This window comes from Ictalurus punctatus, chromosome 2, assembly GCF_001660625.3.
Source record: "Ictalurus punctatus breed USDA103 chromosome 2, Coco_2.0, whole genome shotgun sequence".
In the NCBI taxonomy this organism is placed as follows: Eukaryota; Metazoa; Chordata; class Actinopteri; order Siluriformes; family Ictaluridae; genus Ictalurus; species Ictalurus punctatus.
Genome location: NC_030417.2, coordinates 15,439,647 through 15,459,017, shown reverse-complemented (window position 1 = coordinate 15,459,017; position 19,371 = coordinate 15,439,647). Strand labels below are relative to the sequence as shown.

Here is a 19,371-nt window from a genome sequence, read left to right as displayed (position 1 = left end):
AAATCTGGGGGAGGAGTAGCAAAAAAGGCAGTTAGATGTAAGCATTTTTAGCATGATATTATAACTTTTGACTACTAGGTGGCACTGTCACAAAATATGTTGCATAGCCTCAAGTCATGGTCCTAAAAATGCCTAAGTTTTGTGTCAGTGTGCAAAGTCGTCGTTGAAATACAGCCTCATTTCTTGTTTAGTGGCTTCGCTGTCAGGGCAAACCATTTGGCGTATTCAAAACTGCTCTGACGAAGATATGTGGCTAATTTAGTGATAATTAAAAAAAATCTGCAGGAAGAGTAGTGAAAAAAAAACAAACAGTTTTTGACAAAATCAAGATGGTGGAAAATCTCATCTTGTCTTGACTAAGGGAATACCGGCATGTCTGGCTTTAACATTTTGGGCACACAGTTCAAAAGGTATGACCATAAACACACTTCCAAATTGGCGCTAGAGCGTTGGCAGTACTTGGCCCAAATTTGGTAAGAATGTTCCTTAGACCCTCCCCAATCAGTATGCCAAGTTTCACACCTTTTTACCAGACAGTTCTACGGACTGCCAGACACCCTAGCCAGCAGAAGAAGAACGTAAGAATAATAATAAGAAAGGTAGAATAACAAGAGGATGCCTATGCACCTTCAGTGCTTGGCCCCTAATGATGGGAGGAGAGGAGAGAAATTATTGAGGGAAAGGAGAAGAAGAGGATAAAAAGAGGAAGAGGCAGGGAAGACGCAACCTCCTGGGCACTTGCGAACCAAGTATTTCCAAAGGGTAGGAATATCAAAGTCGAGGTTAGGGTTAGGGTTAAGGTTAGAGTTAAGGTTAGGTTTAGCTACAGGCTCTGTATTAGCTACAGCAATAATTATGTCAGTTGAAGGTCCTTAGAAGGAGAGTGAGTGTACGTGTGTGTGTGTGAGAGAGAGAGCGAGAGAGAGAGAGAGCGAGATAATCTGTCACGGTCGGTGGCCATTAGACTAATATCGCTGCTTAATTACCCATTAACATTGTAAAGTTGTTTACATGACACACTCATCTGCTCTCCCGTTGTCACCGCTCACCTCCCTGACTGTAAATCAGCCTGGACCTCATTACCCATGAGCACCTGCTCAGCACATTCACACTACATTACATATGTACCCTTTCTACCCAATCCATGACCAGGCAAAGCCTGTGAGATGCACACAGCAAAATGGCAGAAACAGAACTGGAAAATATTGAGAATGCTCATAAAGGATTATCACGTAAATCCAAAAAATGTCGGAACATGGGAAACATGTTGTTAGCATGTCCATTACTTGCACAAATTTGCAAGTCATAGTCAGAACAGGAAGCCAATAAAAAGAGAAAGCACAGCAGTGGTTGGAAGTGGAGATAAAAGTAAATTAATTAAGGATAACCAGGGACGGCTAGTATAAATGTCCTAGCTGTCGTGGTAGCACCCAAATGGCGATAAACAGTGTTTCCCATCAGCCCCAGCACGTAACATGTCCTAACCATTATCACCCGTGTCTCGTCTCAGACTGATTTAGCACCCCTATACAAGTCTAGTTTGTAAGCACCTTATCATCAAGCTTTTGTTGTTTTTGTGTTTGGGGCTTCCTGTGTGCACATTAGTCTTGATCATCGTCTGAATTTTTTGCCAGAGGAGCAATGAATTGTGATATTTTCATGCCATTTTAGAGCATTATACTGTGCTTGATTGGCCAGCCAACTCGCCTGACCTGAATCCCATGGAGAATCTATGGGGTATTATCAAGAGGAAAATGAGAGACACTAGACCCAACAATACAGATGAGCTGAAGGCCGCTATCAAAGCAACCTGGGCTTCCACAACACCTCAGCAGTGCCACATGGATTGCCTCCATGCCACGCCGCATTGATGCAGTAATTCATGCAAAAGGATTAAAAGCCCCGACCAAGTATTGAGTGCATAAATTATACTTTTCAAAAGGTCGACATTTCTGTATAATAAGTTCTTTATTAGAATATTTTGAGATACTGGATTTTTGATTTCCAAGAGCTGTAAGCCGTAATCATTAAGATTAAGACAAAAAAAAGCCTTTAAATATTTCACCTTATGTGTAATGAATCTAGACTATATCAAAGTTACACTTTTTGAATTAAATTACGGAAAAAAAATAAATTTTTGTGATGCAGCTTTTAACAATGTACACTGCCCCAAAGCAGCTTTACAGAAATATATAAATTCAGGATATAGACTTTAAAATGTATGAATTTATCCCTAATGAGCAAGCAGAATGTAAGGCAGAATAAAATCTCTTTCCATAAAGCCTCAACCTATCAACAAATACAGTACACACATTTTAACTAGTTTAATTTAATTATTATTATTATTATTATTATTATTATTAGGGGTCCAAGCACTGAAGGCAATGCCACCCTGCTGCCCATTTGTTCATCTAGACCTTTCCTCCCACAGTCAGAGAATTCCACCGTTGTCTGTAATAAGAACATACACATCACGAGTAAAACTACAAATCACTCTTGAATCTCTTTGCCTGAAGTTATGGCTCTGCTTTCCTGTGATTGATTAGGCAACAAGTGAAGCGTCCGTGAATGTGCGGCTCAGTGAGTCTGGGTGATTGGCCCCCAAAAATATAATTATTTTTATTATTATTACTATTATTATTATTATTATTATTAATTGTTGTCAGAGCTGCTATTATAGAAAACACCTTCTGACCAATCAGTCAAGAATTCAACAGCCCTGTATAATTTCTAATACATATATAGTAACATCTAATATCCAGTAATATATGGGAGTCATGAAAAAAAGGTCTGAAAATATTTCGTGTTACATTTGCCACATGATTTGGACGGTCGCTCACCGTATAAGTTTAACTTTCTATCAATGGGAATACTACATTTAGTAAAATTATAAAATAGAGGTATGTTTTTCACAGAGAAACTACGGGGTGTACAACCTTTTGCACTCAATTCTACAGATTGCACTCAATTTCATATAAGAGAATGCATTTTCACAGTAGGTCTGTATTTTGCTTGCCAAAAAAATGAAAAAAAAAAAAAAAAAAGGTTAGACCAGAGGTTCTCAACCTTTTGTAACTAAAGCCCCCCGAAGCCTCCCCTATCATGTGTTTATATATATATATATATATATATATATGTTTGCATATGTTTCAAAAACAAAAATGTTTTGAAAAATACTTTGAACATGAGAGCTAGGCTGTAATAACGTGGACTATTTTACATGCAAAACATGTTGCATTACATTTATCTTGCATTCTAAACACTTTTGCATATGAATGATGTAAATGTGGAGGAAGGGCGCGTCTCGTTATCCACGACATTGTTAACTCTCCGGCTCTCAGCCCCTCACTGAACAGAGCAGACGCAGAGAGAGGTGAGAGTGCAGCGGGAAAGCAAGACCTCGCACTTGCAGGACAGTACTGGCCACATTTGGAAAGTTACTAAGGTTTGTCCAAAAAGTCGCTAGATTTGTAGCTAGGTGCTTTTTTTTTAGCAAAAAATGTCGCTAAAGGGGTCTGAAAAGTCACTAAGTTGACAACACTGGTCTGCACTGACAGTTACATAAAAGGCAGTTTAAGCTCCGCCTCTCAAAAAGAAAATACAGAGGGAGAAGGAGAGGGAATGCTGGGTTTTTCATTTATGCACATTCTATTTGGAAAACAATAAAATACACAGAGTACACAAATGAAGCCATGTCTGTGTTAATTTTTCTTGAAAACATTTTGCACCCCCCTTCCGATCTCTCCGCGCCACCCCGGTTTGAGAACCACTGGGTAAGACGGTTTACACGTCCACCAAACGTCTCATGTCTCTGATGTTCATTCTCTGCTACACAGTCAAAGTCCTGTGGCTATATAGAAGGATCTCTCTACCTCTAAACTGCCCCCCACCTCCCCCACACACACAATTCTACTGACTCTACACTTTCTGAGGTCAAATTTATAGACACACTCTGAAACCGTGAATTAATTAGAGCAAGCATTAAATCAGAGAGAGAGAGAGAGAGAGAGAGAGAGAGAGAGAGAGAGAGAAAGAGAGAGACAGAGAGAGAGAGAGCCCATGTGAGCTGAGCCATTCAATTAGAGAAAAATGGATAGAAGGAATGAAAAATGATTAGAAGATAACAAGGTGCTGAATTCTATGAAGTGAGGACAATGCCGTATGGGACGGATGTGGTAGACTGATACAGAAAGAAAGAGAAAAATGAAAGCACAGAGCTTTGAGCCCAGCGAGAAATAGTGAATAGAGTGAGAAAGCGAGAGGGGAAAGACGAGAGGGAAACGAGTTCAAGAGAGATGAAAAATCAGTCAAGAGGAATCCCCTTGTCACAGTGTGTGTGTGTGTGAGAACAGAAAAAGGTTAATGATCTCACTGTATACTACAAGCTATACATCTTAAAAGGGCAACAGTATCAGGAATTTTAAGTGGACCCCACTGTTAAAAGGGCAACTCTGGTTGTATTCCGGTAAGGAAATGAATGCGCGAACAGGGCTGAACAATTTACATTTTTTTCTGATTGATACTGCAATTGTGACGCTCACAGTCTACTTTAATAAGATCTAGGGGTGTAACACTACACTTTGGTCACAATTCGATTTGATTCACAATACTGGCTTCCCAATTTCAACTCGAGTTGATTCTCAGAATCTGAATGAAGAAAAATTGTGATCGAAAAGACTCATTTTTTAAATTCTGAATCATAAACAATGTGCACTTTTGTCTGTATGAATCTAAATAAATCAGAAATTGCTACAAACAGAGGTTTTAATATCGCAAACAAAATGTACTACAGGTTCATCGTATCTTGAAAATAAATTACTAAATGTAATTTAATTTCTTTAACTTCTAAAGATTTTGATTGAATAAGCAAAGTGTCTGACTTTGAAAATGGTCGACTGAAACATAATGAGCTCTGTAGCAGAAATAGAGCTCCAAAGCTGGCTAAAGTGTCCATTTTCCGTGGCCTTTAGTTGTTTTTTTGAAAGCTACTTTATAGCTCTTTCCAATCCGTTTTTTTTGCGGTTGTTGTGGCGAAAAATGCTTGATTTAGCTGCTGCTTTTTTTCTTCAAAGTTTGCGATGCAACTTTGTGCTTTTTTTGCGAAAAGCTACTTGAATTGGCGAAACTGCATGATGTCTTGACCCAAATCTGGGTAAAATCTGCAGAAATTTTGAAAAATTGCAAGCTCCACCATATATTTTGAGTTTGATTGATGTTACATTCACTTCTGCAATCGCAAAATCCTGGAGAGACTGTCTTTTTAGCCGTTATAACATGGCTGTGTAACCTTATAACAAATAATGTGTGTTGGTTATTGCAATCCAGACCTATCAGACTATCGGACATCACAAGTGCTGACCTCGTAGGCGCTCCACAAAAGAATGTGATCACATGACCAGCATGACGTCTATATATTTTGCATAGATTGGAACCTTCAGTGTTCAATCAGTGCAACTCCACAATATGCATAATTAACACTGATTTCCATGATGTGGCTCACACATAAATTGATGATGGTGATGCATCCTTAAACCCCTATTCATGCAATTATCCAATCAGCCAATCATGTAGAAGACGGCAATGTATAAATCATGCAGATACGAGTCAAGAGCTTCAGTTAATGTTCACATCAAACGTCAGAATGTTGACCATTTCAGGAACAGTTTACATAGAATTGTGTGGAAAGCAAGTGTGCAAGCAGAAGTGAGACAAGACAAAGGAGAAGAGACAGATTGGTTTTAGTTTTTAATTATCCCTAATGAGAAAGCCAGAGGTGACGGTCGCAAGGAAAACACTCCCTGAGACACTATGAGGAGAAACCTTGAGAGGAACCAGATTAAAAAGGGAACCCATCCTCATTTGGGTAACACTGGATAGTGCAATTATAAATAATTACTTTCTATAACCGTGTACCAGATGTCAAAATGTACAACCAAGATTTTTGTTATAGTTTTAACATAAAGTCTGTTTTCTTGAAGCTATCAATATTGGGTTCCACGCCTGTCCGCTACACTGGGCCACTCAAATAAGCACTATTTACAACCGTGATGAGCAGAAAAGCATCTCACAACAGGTCAAACAGGTTGTAAAGAGCGATTATATGAGTTATCATAGCCTTCCTGTCAGCTCAAAACAGTCTGGCTATTCTTCTCTGACCTTTTCATCAACAAGGCGTTACTGCCCACAGAACTGCCGACTCAATACATTGTGCATTATGACATGATTTTACGTATTGCACTGCTGCCGGGTGATTGCCTGATTGGAAAATTTCATGAATGTGCAGGTGTCCTTAATAAAGAGTACGATAAGTGTACGAGGCCATATTGGTGATTGGTGTATATCGTATCAAACATAACAACGAAGCATCATTACAATATTATCCTGTTTCCATATGAAAAAAATCAAATACACTGATACAGTCAAGTGTACCGCTGTGCATTGATTCAACGGTGATATTAAAGATTAAATCTAGTGTGGGTATAAAACTGTATTGCTTCTAATGAACTTAGGAACAATATCATCTTAAAGCTCCAGGGAAGCTACTTTCAGTATTACTTCCTAATGAGGTTAATGTTGGTCATGCAGACAGAACATGCAGTACAAATTACATTTCAATTACTTATGAATTTCCGCACGCACACCCAGCAAAATACTTCACTAAGTGCTTATGACAACTACTGTAGCACAACCTTATCACATGCTAATTGAAACATTACATGAATTTCACCAAGATTTCTTCCCCTTCGCTGTATAGTGGGCGGGGCTAATGCCAAGTAATGCTTGAGCAAGATTTCACTTCACCAATCACAAGGCTTATTCCTCTCAGCGGGGCTTTATCAAAACGATACGGTCAAGCTTGAGTGGTCTCGTTAATCTGAGTGTGGGAGTGAACTCTCTCTCTTGCTCTCTATCGTTCCTAATATCTGTCTCTCCACCATCTTTCCTCATTCTTCTTTCTCGTTTTCCCACTCTCCCCGTCACTCTGCCCCTCCACTCTGCTCTCATTTGCTCTATTACCTCCTCAGACATGAAGAAAACACAACTGATGCAGTAAATCACCAGCTGTGTGTGTGTGCGCGCGTGTGTGTGTGTGTGTGCGTGTGTGTGTATACAATCTCACAGTGAACTCATTCTGTCTCCCTGAACTGAATGTTTTGTTTCAGCAGAAACAGACAAACCACACACACACACACACACACACACACACACACACACACACACACACACAAAATCAAGTGGCAATATGGTAATCTTGTGTATGAGACTGAACCCCACTGTCCCCCATCCCCCCATACACACACACTCACACACACAAAATCCAAGCTGCAATGTGGTAATTCTGTGTACCAGATGAAGCTACACACACACACACATACACACACACACACACAATCAAAGCTGCAATATGGTAATATTGTGTATCACGATGAACCTCTAGACATACAGACACACACAGACACACACACACACACACAATCCAAGCTGCAATGTGGTAATTTTGTGTATCAGTGTGAACCTCCAGAGAGACACAGACAATTGCACACACACACACACACACACACACACACACACACACACACACACACACACACACAATACTTTACACTGCAACATGAAAGAAATAAAGAAAGAACGAAAAAGAAATAAAAAGCAAGAAAATACAGTAGTTCAGAGAAAGAAAGAAAGAAAGAAAGAAAAGACAGTAAAGATAGTAGTACAAAGAAACAGTAAAAGAAAGAAAACCATATTTAAAGAAAGACTGAAGTAAGTGTTAAAGTATTAAAAAGAAAGACAGACAGACAGACAGCAAGTGGGAGGAGTGAACAATCAGTGAGTAGAACTGAAGCTGCCGTAGAAACATTATGACATCATCAGCTGACTGTTACAATTCAAATCCACACACATTCCATCTCTGTGATTAACTTGGAAATAATCACACGCAACACTTTCACCTGAGCAGAAGTTCGAACAGAAACTGGAGAGGAGAAGAAGAAGAAGAAGAAGAAGAAGAAGAAGAAGAAGAAGAAGAAGAAGACACAATAATGAATGAAGGGGTGAGTTTTGTGTGCAGCTTTTCTCTTCCATCTTCTAAATCCTAAATCCCTGAGCAGGACCCCTGCTCTCTTTCCCACTTTTCCCCTGAGCTGCTCACACACACACACACACACACACACACACACACACACACACACACACACACACACACACCTCCCTCGTTTCCATTTCTCTACGGAGATGAGGAGCGTTCCACCACATCTTTCATACGTGTCCTTCCTAATATACTCCACTGAGACACACACACGCGCAAATGCTTAATTCTGCAACCCAGCAGAAAAATTATTCACACTAACCCCCCCCTTCTCCGTCTCTCTCTCTCTCTCTCTCTCTCTCTCTCTCACACACACACACACACACACACACACACCTGGCACCTGCAGACTAAAGAGGCTTTAAGCAAAAATGCAAGAACACAAAATCCTCAGAGAAGGAAAAGCAGCATGGGGAGAGAGAGAGAGAGAGAGGGAGAGAGAGAGAGAGAAAGAGAGATAAAGAAAGAAAGGAAAGAGCTTGTGATGGACAGACAGGAATAAAGAAACAGACCAAGACCGAGATGAAACAGAGTGAGTGATAGAGAGATGGATGATAGAGAATGATGGACAGTAAGAGTGATAGAGGGATGCAGACAGAGGAGTGTGTACTCACCAATTCGGACATCTCTATCCTGTCCTCCACTCATCCATCACACAGTTCCCGTGTTCCTCCCCTTCCCTATGCCCTCCGTCTCTCTCTCTTCTACCTTTCTTTCTCTCTGTATGAGAGCCTACCTAACACACACGCCTCTCACATCACTGCAAGAATCCTCTCCCTCTCTCTGTCCCTCTCTCCCTGCACTCTTCTCCTGTCTGTCCTTACTCCGCCTCTCTCGCCATCTCTCTTCCTATCCTTATTAATACTTTCTTTTATTTATCTATATATTTTCATAACATATGAACACATTAGTTTATATACTGCTTATCGTATTATTGTTAATATTTCGCAATCAAATGTAAAAATAATAATAATAATTTTAATAATAAATTCCTCTCACTCTCTTTTATCTCTTACTATGTCTCTCACCCTTTGCAGGTGATTGGAGGAAGAGAGTGAGAGAGCAACCAATAGGAAGTAAGCAGAGAAAAAAGTGATGTGAAAACAAAGGTTAGAAAGAAAACCCGACAGAGGACAGAGAGCGAGAAAGAGAGAGAGAGAGAGAGAGAGAGAGAGAGAGAGAAATAGACAAATGAAGTGAGAACAAGAATTAAAAACAGACATCTAATGTGGCGGGGAAGAGAAGAAATATAACAAAAGTGGGATGGAGGGAGAGAAAGAACTAAATATTGAAGAAGAGAGATTGATGAATAAAAAAAGGAGGGAGATGAAGAGAGACTAGGGTGAAGGGAGAGGAAGAATGGAAAGAAGAGAAAGAGAGACAAGTGGAGGAAGAGAGAAGGACAGGTTTAGAGGTGGAAGAAATGAAACAGAGTGAAATATATGGAAGGAGAGAGATGAACAGACAGAAACTGAGGAATAAAAAGAAGACCTGGGTAGAGAGAGAGAGACCGGGGTTGAGGGAGAGAAAGAAGGGAAAGGAGAGAGGAAAAAACAGAGACAGAAAGAGGGATGAAGAAACAGAGTAGCGGAAGAATGGAAAGATTTACAGGAGAGGTGGAGAGTGAGAGAACACCGGAGGAAGAAAAGAAACAGAGCAGGAAAATGGTGGGGGTAAAGGAGATGTACAGGAAAAAGAAAGGATAGAAAGAGAGACAAGTGGAGGAAGAGAGATGGAAAGGCTTAGAGGAGAGGTAGACTGGAAGAAAAGAAAAGGAGAGACAGAGAGCGAGAGAGATATGTCTTGTCCTATCTCTCTCTCTCTCCAACTGTCCACTAGGAAGACATTTGAAAATCCTCTATGCAGAAACACAGCACGCGCTGTTCAGAACGCTGTCTACACCGCCATCTAGTGGCCAGCTCGCACACTGCACCCGTCACTTTCACTTCAACCTCCAAGTACTTATTTTTCTCCCACATTTGACCCCTAAACAGTGTGGGAATTTCAGCAGGGGTCTAATCCCCCTAAATAAGTCTTGATACCCCCCGAAGGATGCCAAAACAAGGTGTAGGGAGGGTCTTCAAATGTTCGCATATTAAGTTTCAGCCAATATAAAGTTGACCCCTAAAATGGGTCAAATTATAATCAATGGATGAGAGCACGGTGTAGGTTAAATGCAGAAAATACCACGCGGTCGTGCACTCAATCAGCCGAATGCAACGGGAGATACAGTACAGTAAGTGTTTGAAAAGACACGTTTTCTTGGAAAATAATGTCGTAATTTAAATATAGTTGTATCTCAAGCATAAATTTCCATGCATAGTTCATCAAAATTAAATGTTCATGGTGAGATGATTAAGATGAACTTCACCTGTTGTCTTGAGATCACTTTAAGTCTCGAGTGTGAATGAAGCAAGCTGATAAAAAAAAAAAATACTGTTCATTAAAACAGCATTTCAACAAATAATCTACAACCACAAAAATGTCCATGAGACCAGATACAACCCCTGGCAAAGATGATGGAATTAGCCGGCTTTTTAAACAAATCACAGATATGACACAAAATAATTTTTCTTTTGGCTTCGTAAAATATACCTCAAACAAATTACAGGAAATGATTTAAATTAATGCCATTTTTTTTCCAAATCAAGCAGAGGGAAAAAATTATGGAATCACTTTTGTGATATGCATTTCTAAAACAAATACCAGCTCAAATCTAAAAATGTAAATTAGTCTACAGGTAAAAGAGAGCACTTATAGAGCTTAACCTTGAACTTTTTGAAAGGAAACAAGAGAACTGAAACAATGGATTATAGTGGACATAGAAAGGATTATAATGATTCTTCATTGGTCACATATACATTACAGCACAGTGAAATTATTTTCTTCACATACCCCAGCATGTCAGGAAGCTGGGGTCAGAGTGCAGGGTCAGCCATGATACATGGAGTGGCGAAGGTTAAGGGGCTTGCTCAAGGGCCAACAGTGGCAACTTGGCAGTGCTGTGGGGCTTGAACCCCTGACCTACTGAACACTAACCCAGAGCCTTAACCGTCAAGCCACCACTGCCCCCTTAGAAGTTATAAAACTTCATCAAGAAGGAAATCTGCCACGGAGTGTGGCAAAAGATGTTGGTTGTTCCCAGTCAGCTGTGTGGTGCAAGTATAAACAAAATGGGAAGGTTATAAAAGTAAAATATACGGGTAGACCAAGGAAGACGGCAAATGACAGGACAGAAAACATCTGGGTTACGCACGTAACCCTGTTCCCTGAGAAGGGAACGAGACATTGCTTTTAACATAACACTATGGGGAGCGCCTATAGTGTTATGCTAAACGCAATGACGAAGTTCCCTTTGAAAAGGAACTCAAAGCAACATACCTTGAAAATAGAAAATGCACAACAAAACAAATGAAAAACAAATGGGTGGAAACAGGAGTCAATGTTTGTGATTGTAAGAAATCGACTCAATGAAATGGGATTTACGTATAGAAAAGCCAAACGAAAACCAGCACTAACACCTAAACAGAAGAAAACAAGGTTACAGGTTACAAGGTTAAGGCTAAAGAGACACAATCATGGAGTGTGGATGATTGGGTGAAAGTGATATTCAGTGATGAATCACGAATCTGCATTGGCCGAGGAGATGATGCTGGAAAATTGTCTGTTGCCGTTCTAGTGAAACATATAAAGATGACTGCATGAAGAAAACAATCAGATTTCCCCACTCATTTATGATATGGGGTTACAGGTCAGCCAAAGGACCAGGAGAGACCTCAACAGTCAATGCACAGGCGTACAGTGACATTTTGGACGCTTTTCTCCTTCCACTGATAGAAAATAGGTTTGGTGATGATGAAGACATTTTTCAGGATGACAATGCCTCTTTCCACAGAGCAAAGAGTGTTAAAGCTTTTCTTCAGGAAAGGCAGATCAACTCAGTGACCTGGCCAGCAAACAGAATAGATATCAATTCCATTGAAAATTTATGGTGGACATTAAAAAAAATTGGTTCATGACAAGACTCCATCCTGCAAAGCTGATCTGTCCACCTCTATTCGAGAAGTTGGAACCAGCTTGATGGAGAATATTGATTTTCATTAGTGAAGCCAAGCCTCAAAGAATTCAGACCATCACAAAAGCAGGAGGAGGAGCAGTAAAGTACTCATTTTTTTTGTTGATGATTCCATAATTTTTTCCTCTACTTGATCTGGAAATTAAGCCATTAATTAAAATACTTTCATTGAATTTGTTTGTTGTATGTTTTACAAAGCCAGAATGTTCCGCTATTAAACAATAATTTTTTGTGTGTCATAGCTGTGATTTTGTTTATTTGATACGAAGTAAAAAAGCCAAACGTTCTCTAAATGTGGCGATTCCATTATTTTTGTCAGGGGTAGTATGTTACTCAAAGCATCTATTTGAACTGGCGCCAGTGTTCGCGCATGGACGTTACGTCCTTTACTATAGTAACAATAAGCTATGTGTGTGTGAGCGAGTTCTCTCGTGTTCAACTATTCAGCGGTGAAATGCTTAGGAATCACTTTAAAATGATGTTGACATACTGAGACGATGTATCATACAAAAACTGTGGCGTTTTTAATACATATTCTTTTTTGTTCTTCTTTTCTACATTGTTCGATACCAATACCATAACACTGACTACGTTTACATGGACAGCAGTAATCTAATTATTGACCTTATTCTGAATAAGACAATATTGTGATTAAGGTGTTTACATGATTTGCTTTTAGAGTCTGAAATCGCGTACTTACCTCCTATATAATAGCTGAAATATGTGTATTTCACCTATTATATACGTGTATTTCCCCACACAACGTTAATAGTGTAATTAAGGTGTGTACATGTCTGCAATGCACGTCGATAATGTGACTGAAACAGGAATACTCCACGTCTTAATTCGATTTGTGTTTACTTCGAGTATGACTTTAGTCAGATTAAGGTCATCAATAATCGCTGTTTACATGGTAGTTTCTTAATCAGAGTACCGTCTTAATCGGGTTAATATCGGATTATTGTTGTCCATGTAAATGTACTGACTGTGTAAGACTTCCTTTAGTCACGACTCACGTTTAAATCCGTGTATAGTTTATTTTGGTAATAAATTGAAACTTAATGCAGTGACCTTTTCACATGTAAATAACAGAGGCCTTTTTGCACTCAGACTTCATTTAATTTAACGCACTGGTGATGTCATGAGTAAGAGAAAGGGAATACTGGTTGTTTTTTAATTGGCATGTTACACACTAGGCAAAGCAAGCTAACTGTACCAATCACCAGAAGCACCAGCCATCTCTTCTGCTTACTTCCAAACTTTATTTTTCCTCCTAATTTCTCTTTACACAATTAATCAACGGTCATATGTGACAGGATAAGTTTTATCAATGTTTACAAGCCTTTCGTCCATTTGTGTGTGTGTGTGTGTGTGTGTGTGTGTGTGTGTGTGTGTGTGTGTGTCTGTGTGTGTGTGAAACAGTAACTACAGGAAGTTGTGAGTAGTCAACTAAAGAAATGTCGGACCACAAGCAACACACTACTGTGCAGTTTCAGTCACGTAATCTTTTCCCTCATAATTTAACACGACTTATTCTCACGTTCACGACAACTGGGAAGTTCAAAATCCGCTGTCTGAAGTTGGAAATACAATGAATACTCGTTGTAATCTGATGCTAAACTGGAATTAAAGTAGTTGTAGCGGTGAAAATCACATGAAAGAGTGATTTGTTTAAAACAATTTTGCAGAAAGCGAAATAACATTTCCGTTATCAAAGTATCCCGCAGTATTTAGCGATTTCAAACATAAACAGAAACTCAACAAAATGATTAAAAAAAAGCAAATCATGCCGCCATGTTGAAGTGACGTCACTGACTCGCAACTCTGAGAAATCTGAGCTCTCGTCTCTCTGACTTTCCCAGCTGGAATTACAAGTTAGAGAGCCATTCACAGCTGGTCATGAATGCAGCATTAGACCAGAATAACAACGAATGCAGAACTTTACAGCACCTCTAATCTGTACTTTCAGTAATATCACTTTATATAGCTTTATAAATAGAGAAAAAAAATTTTGTCATGATGTTACTTGCTAGCTAAAAGTAGCCAGTGAAATGCGCAGGCTAGGTAGATATGTAGACATGGCCAGCAGATATGTACAAAAAGATACGTCCAACATGATAAACAACATCATTAAACATAAAACCTCACGTCTGTCACAGACAATTGTTTAGCTTAGCGTACCTAGCTAACGAAAACTAGCTAACGTCATCACATATAGCCAAAGTAACAAGCAAGCCAACTTACCAAGTATTACAAAGAACTTATGGTTTTGTTGGTATCCAATTTTCTTTCAAATTTCTTTCAATTTTTTTTATTTTTTTTTGGACAGCTATTGTGGCATCCCATAGCGCAGTACATTGAAGGTATATCGATAGCGGTCAGTAACTCCAGAATCTTTCACGTCACCTGAAAAGAAGTGACGTCACAGGAAACAGATCAATAGGACTGAGGAATCATTTGAGCCAGTCATTTAGATTTGTCACTTTACAGCATCATGCAGTACCTCATTTGTATAGATTTGAGAAAATTTCGATGTACGTGTCGCTTTTCTCCGTTGCTGAAATTCCGGCTTCGTGCCGCGCACACACGTGCCTGCGTTTTTCTTTCGCTAAAGTCAAACGTAGGGTAACGCTTTCGAAAGTTCAACTTTTCCGAAACAAAAAAAGCGACTCGCATATCCAATCAGGTCGCATCTCAGGAGACGAGTAAAACGAGACTGAGGGTAAAGTACCAGTGAAAAATCAGTCTTGCGATGACAAACACCCCCTAATAAAGCTATGGAAACAAGCTAGCTAGTTTAGCTATCTTCATTACGTTACTTATCAAGCTGGATTAGACAGCTAAACTAGGTAGCTAGTTTCCATAGTTATCATTATCTTTAGTAGATAAGTATACATTTTTTATGTGTACTTTTTTCAAATTAAAATGTTGTGTTGGACATATATCCATTGAGGATTTTGTGTATAATCATAGATTGTGTGCGTTTGGTTTCTATAGCTTTTCTCACACTGATTCCTATGCTAAGGCTGACAAAAACCCAACAGACCGAATCTGCTGATTAATATCGACCAATACCTTATCCGACGCTGAGACAGCGTAAAATACACTGTCGACCAACAAAGCACCAGAATCGTTAGGCATGTCTGAAATACTACAATATAAACAAATCAGAATACAGCAAAGTAAATACGATGAATAAGAATGACATTTCTTTATGATAGAAAGAAACTGCTGCTCCTGCTGCATCACAGGGCAGCGTAACACACTCAGAGGAAAGTGCTATCCGCCCTCTTCTGCATACGTGAGCTCAGAGGCACTGGATTGGCTGCAGTCGCTGTGACTGACACTAATCGCCGGCACTAAACTACAAAATTCAATTCCCACTGACCTGCTGTGGCCCCGCCCGACTCCCCACACACGGATGCTGCAGATTGGCTGAGAGTGGAGGAGGGTGTGGTCTACAGGGTCGATCAGGGTCAGAGTGGAGTCCTGTAGCATTAACAGCATCGCTTTTCCCTAAAGAGAGAGACAGAGAGAGAGAGAGAGAAAGGAATCAGTAACCCGAGATGTTGCTACATCATTAAAAGTCTTGTCCAGCTCTCTGTTCATTATCTTTACCTCCTCCATTTCCCCAGCGCTCTCTCTTTCTCTCCGGCGCAGTGAGTGTGTGGAAGAGTACGTGTTCGAGTGCTGGAGGAGTCGGATGCAGTCGCTGATCACAATGCTGCCGGACGCCATGTCAGCCTCACACACTTCCATCCAGCCGAGAGAGCGCACTCGAAACACCTGCATTACACATGTACAGAGTTATTACCCTTACACACACACACACACACACACACACACACACTTCACCAAACTGTAGATGATTCAATCCCATAATTCATTCCTCTCTTCCTTTATTCTTATTTCTCTTTGCCCTTCTCTTATCTTCCTTTTCCTTTTTTCCTGTCTTACTTGTCCATCTCTTTCCTCCTCTTTTCCTCTTTGCTTCCATCTTTTCTCTTCTCTTGTCCCCTTCTCTTTCTATTTTCCCCTCTACCAACCCCTCTCTCTTGCTCCTCCTTTCCTCTTAGTCCTTCTCTCTTCCTACCCTGTAACTCCTCTCTTCCTAGTCTTTCCCCTGACTTCTCAACCTTCTCTCTCCCTTTTCTTCCTTCCTTCTGCCTACCTTCTTCATCTCCCCTTTTCCCTTCTCTCACTCACTCCTGTTTCCCTTCTCTTTCTTACTACCTCATTTCATTAACTCACTTTTATTTCTTTTCTTTACTTTTTCTCCTAATTTACCACATACCATTCCTTTCTTTCCAGCTTCCCCTTTGTTTTCCACCTCATTACTCTTCCTTTTTTATTACTTCCTTTCTCTTACCGCTCCCTGACTGTGTCTCCCTAAATATAACCTGTCTCCTTCCCTCTCTCTCCACTCTCTTAACGCATTTCCTTCTGTCTTCCCCTTCCTTCCTCTACATTTCCTACTTCCTTCCACCTTACCTTCTCCCACTTCTCCTTCTACCTCGTCATTTTTCGTCTCTTCCTCCTCTTCTTGTCCTCCTCTCTTCCAAATTTCTTTCATTCTCCTCTTTACCCATCCTTTTTTTTCATGAGCTGTTTCTCCCTCTATGCACATTATTTTCTTCCTCCTCTCTTTCCACTCTCTTCCTTTATTCATCTCTTCCTCCTTTTCATTCAATACATTTTCCTTCATGTTTAATACCAGCAGGTGGCAACAAACCATCTTAACGTTAATGTTACAGTTCACCTCTGCAACCATATGATGGCGCTGCAAGCAACACCCTTGTAATTATGGATATAATACAATGAACACAAACTCACGTGTGTCTCAAAGTCATTGATGGGGATCACTGTATCAGCAGGAGGAGCCGGAACTTTAGCTCTGAGAGAGAGAGAGAGAGAGAGAGAGAGAGAGAGAGAAATGGTCAAAGGGCAGCAAGCAAGACAGATGGAAGAAGAATGAAAGAGAAAGAAAAAGAGTTAAGGGAATGGACCATGAAATAGAGGGTCAAAGAAAAAAAAGAGAAACTGATAAGTATTCATGGAGTGACATTTCATGGAGAAAGACAACAAGATTTATAACTTCCTGTCTAGAAACAAAGTAGAACTTGACGTGTTTTTACTTCCTTATGGAGGAATGGAGGAAGGGGGTTAAGAAAGAGACAGGCAAAAGGCAAGTAAGGAAGAAGTGGTGAGTAAGATAGGTGGAAGAGAGAAGAAAAGTAGAGTTAATGCAAAAAGGGAAAGAGAATTGAAGTGTATGAGAGGGGAAGGAGTGAGGTAAAGAAAAGACCGAGACAGAAAGAGGAAGATAGCTGTAAGACAGTGAGGAAGGGGAAAAGGAAGACAGGAAGACCTCTATTCCTTAGAATAGTCTTCCTGTCCCCATTTCCTCCATTCCTTCTCTCTTCACTCATCTATTCCCTGGCTCTTCTTCCACTCATCCCTCATTCCAACCCCCTTTCGTCTTCTTTTTCCTTCCTCCTCTCTTCCCGGGATCTACCCCGCTTTCACGGATTACTTCCATTTGCTGTCATTCAAATCTCTTTCCTCCTCCTTTTAATCCTTTTCTCTTTAAGACAACTAGAAAGTGCTAGGCATGTTCGACATGTCTCTCTCACACACACACCTGGTGTATCTCAGGTTTACGTAGCTGTATGGCATGCAGCGAGCCCCAGCACACTCTTGCTTTCGCCGCTCCTCTCCTCTCCCACTTTCACTCTGTCTGGAGTCGGGAGGGGCGGCGGTCTCCTTCAGGTCCTGTAGGAAGTGCAGCGGAATTCAATCTCAAGTGAGATTCTAATAAGGAGTCAATTAGAAACAAGTTAAATTGCATTATTCTAGATAGCATTAAACTAGGCGCCTCATATTTATAACAAGTGTGTACGTCTAAGAAGGAGACATTTCACGTATATGTGCATGTATATGAGAGACCGTGAGAAAGGAATCCACGTGAGAGACAGATTTGTTTGTATGGATTGCTTGGACATGGGATTTGGATTGTAAATGTGGTCAAGACAATCACATTAGTCAACATGTGCCACATCTGGATTTTAAGCAACATAAATACCAGGACAACTTCCTCCAGAGTAGCTGGATGGGCAAGTTAAAGTGCTTGGTGTGGTAGGAGTCACTAGATATGAATAATCTATCATTCTTCTAAAGGTTTCCAGTCCACAATGAAATATGAAAACAATTGATAATGGAATGCTACGAATGCATACTGGGTGTCTGACCCTTGACCTTTACTACATTTGTTATTTTCAGTTGTTCTGTTGCTGCGTTGGCGTGGAGTGTGAACAGCTGGACAAAATGGCAACAATGAGCACTTTCTTGCACAGACAGTTGTGCCCAAAAGTTTGCACACCCCTTGCAGAATAAATTATTATTATTTTGTTTAAAGATCTTTTTTTTTCCATTTAGTACTGCCACCAGACGCTAAATAAAAGATATATGTCTCCTAGAAGACAAAGTACTAACAATTTACACCGATCATCCTGTTCAAAAATGTACATCCCCCTGGCTCTTAATGTATCGTTTGCCTTCTGGAGCATCAGTGAATGTTTGCACTTTGTGTAATAGTTGTGTACGAGTCTCTCATTTGTCCTCAGTGTGAAAAGATGGATCTCAACATCATATAGTTACTGTTGGAAAGGGGTCAAATATGCAGAAGATGCAGGAAATGCAAAGAATGTGCAGGACCTCCAGGATTTTTCTGAACAGTGGTCAGGACAAACAAGGGACTCATGAACTATCACAAAACATAAAAATCGTCCAGGTAACAACACACAGTATTAAGAATCAAGGGTATGTAAACTTTTGAACTTTTATAAATTCAGCTATTATCTTGTCTTGTGGAATATACGTAAACATCTGTTATGTGAAATAGCTTATTAATGACAGCACTAAATAAATAACAACATGGGATTTGTATGATCAATCTTATTTTGTTAACAGTTTTATGATTTAGCAGATTCTGCAAGGGGTATGCAAACTTCTGGGCACAACTGTAACAGTATCTTCCAAGGAAACCCCTTTCTGCACTACTGCCAAGGAAACCCCTTCAGATGGTGAAATTTACTTTATATATTTCTAAAAAAAATAGGGGCAGCTCAGGTGGTAGAGTGGGTTGTCCACTAATCGTAGGGTTGACTCCACATGCCGAAGTGGGCAAGACAATGAACCCAAATTGCTT

At 40.0% G+C, this 19,371-nt stretch overlaps 1 protein-coding gene across 5 annotated transcripts in view; it reads right to left on the bottom strand.

The window, feature by feature from the left end:
* LOC108261075 (amyloid beta precursor protein binding family B member 2) overlaps window positions 1-19,371 on the bottom strand; it is a 44,832-nt gene that overhangs the window by 16,458 nt on the left and 9,003 nt on the right. For 4 of the 5 annotated variants that reach the window (XM_017461934.3, XM_053688222.1, XM_053688226.1 and 1 more), the window contains 4 exons: window positions 17,806-17,936; window positions 16,998-17,058; window positions 15,783-15,950; window positions 15,553-15,680 (listed from right to left, as the gene is read on the bottom strand). In XM_017461934.3, the coding sequence (XP_017317423.1) occupies window positions 15,553-15,680; window positions 15,783-15,950; window positions 16,998-17,058; window positions 17,806-17,936 (488 nt within the window). Of the gene's footprint in view, window positions 1-8,703; window positions 8,917-15,552; window positions 15,681-15,782; window positions 15,951-16,997; window positions 17,059-17,805; window positions 17,937-19,371 lie in introns of those variants that run through there. The other variant, XM_053688233.1, reaches the window with a different exon arrangement.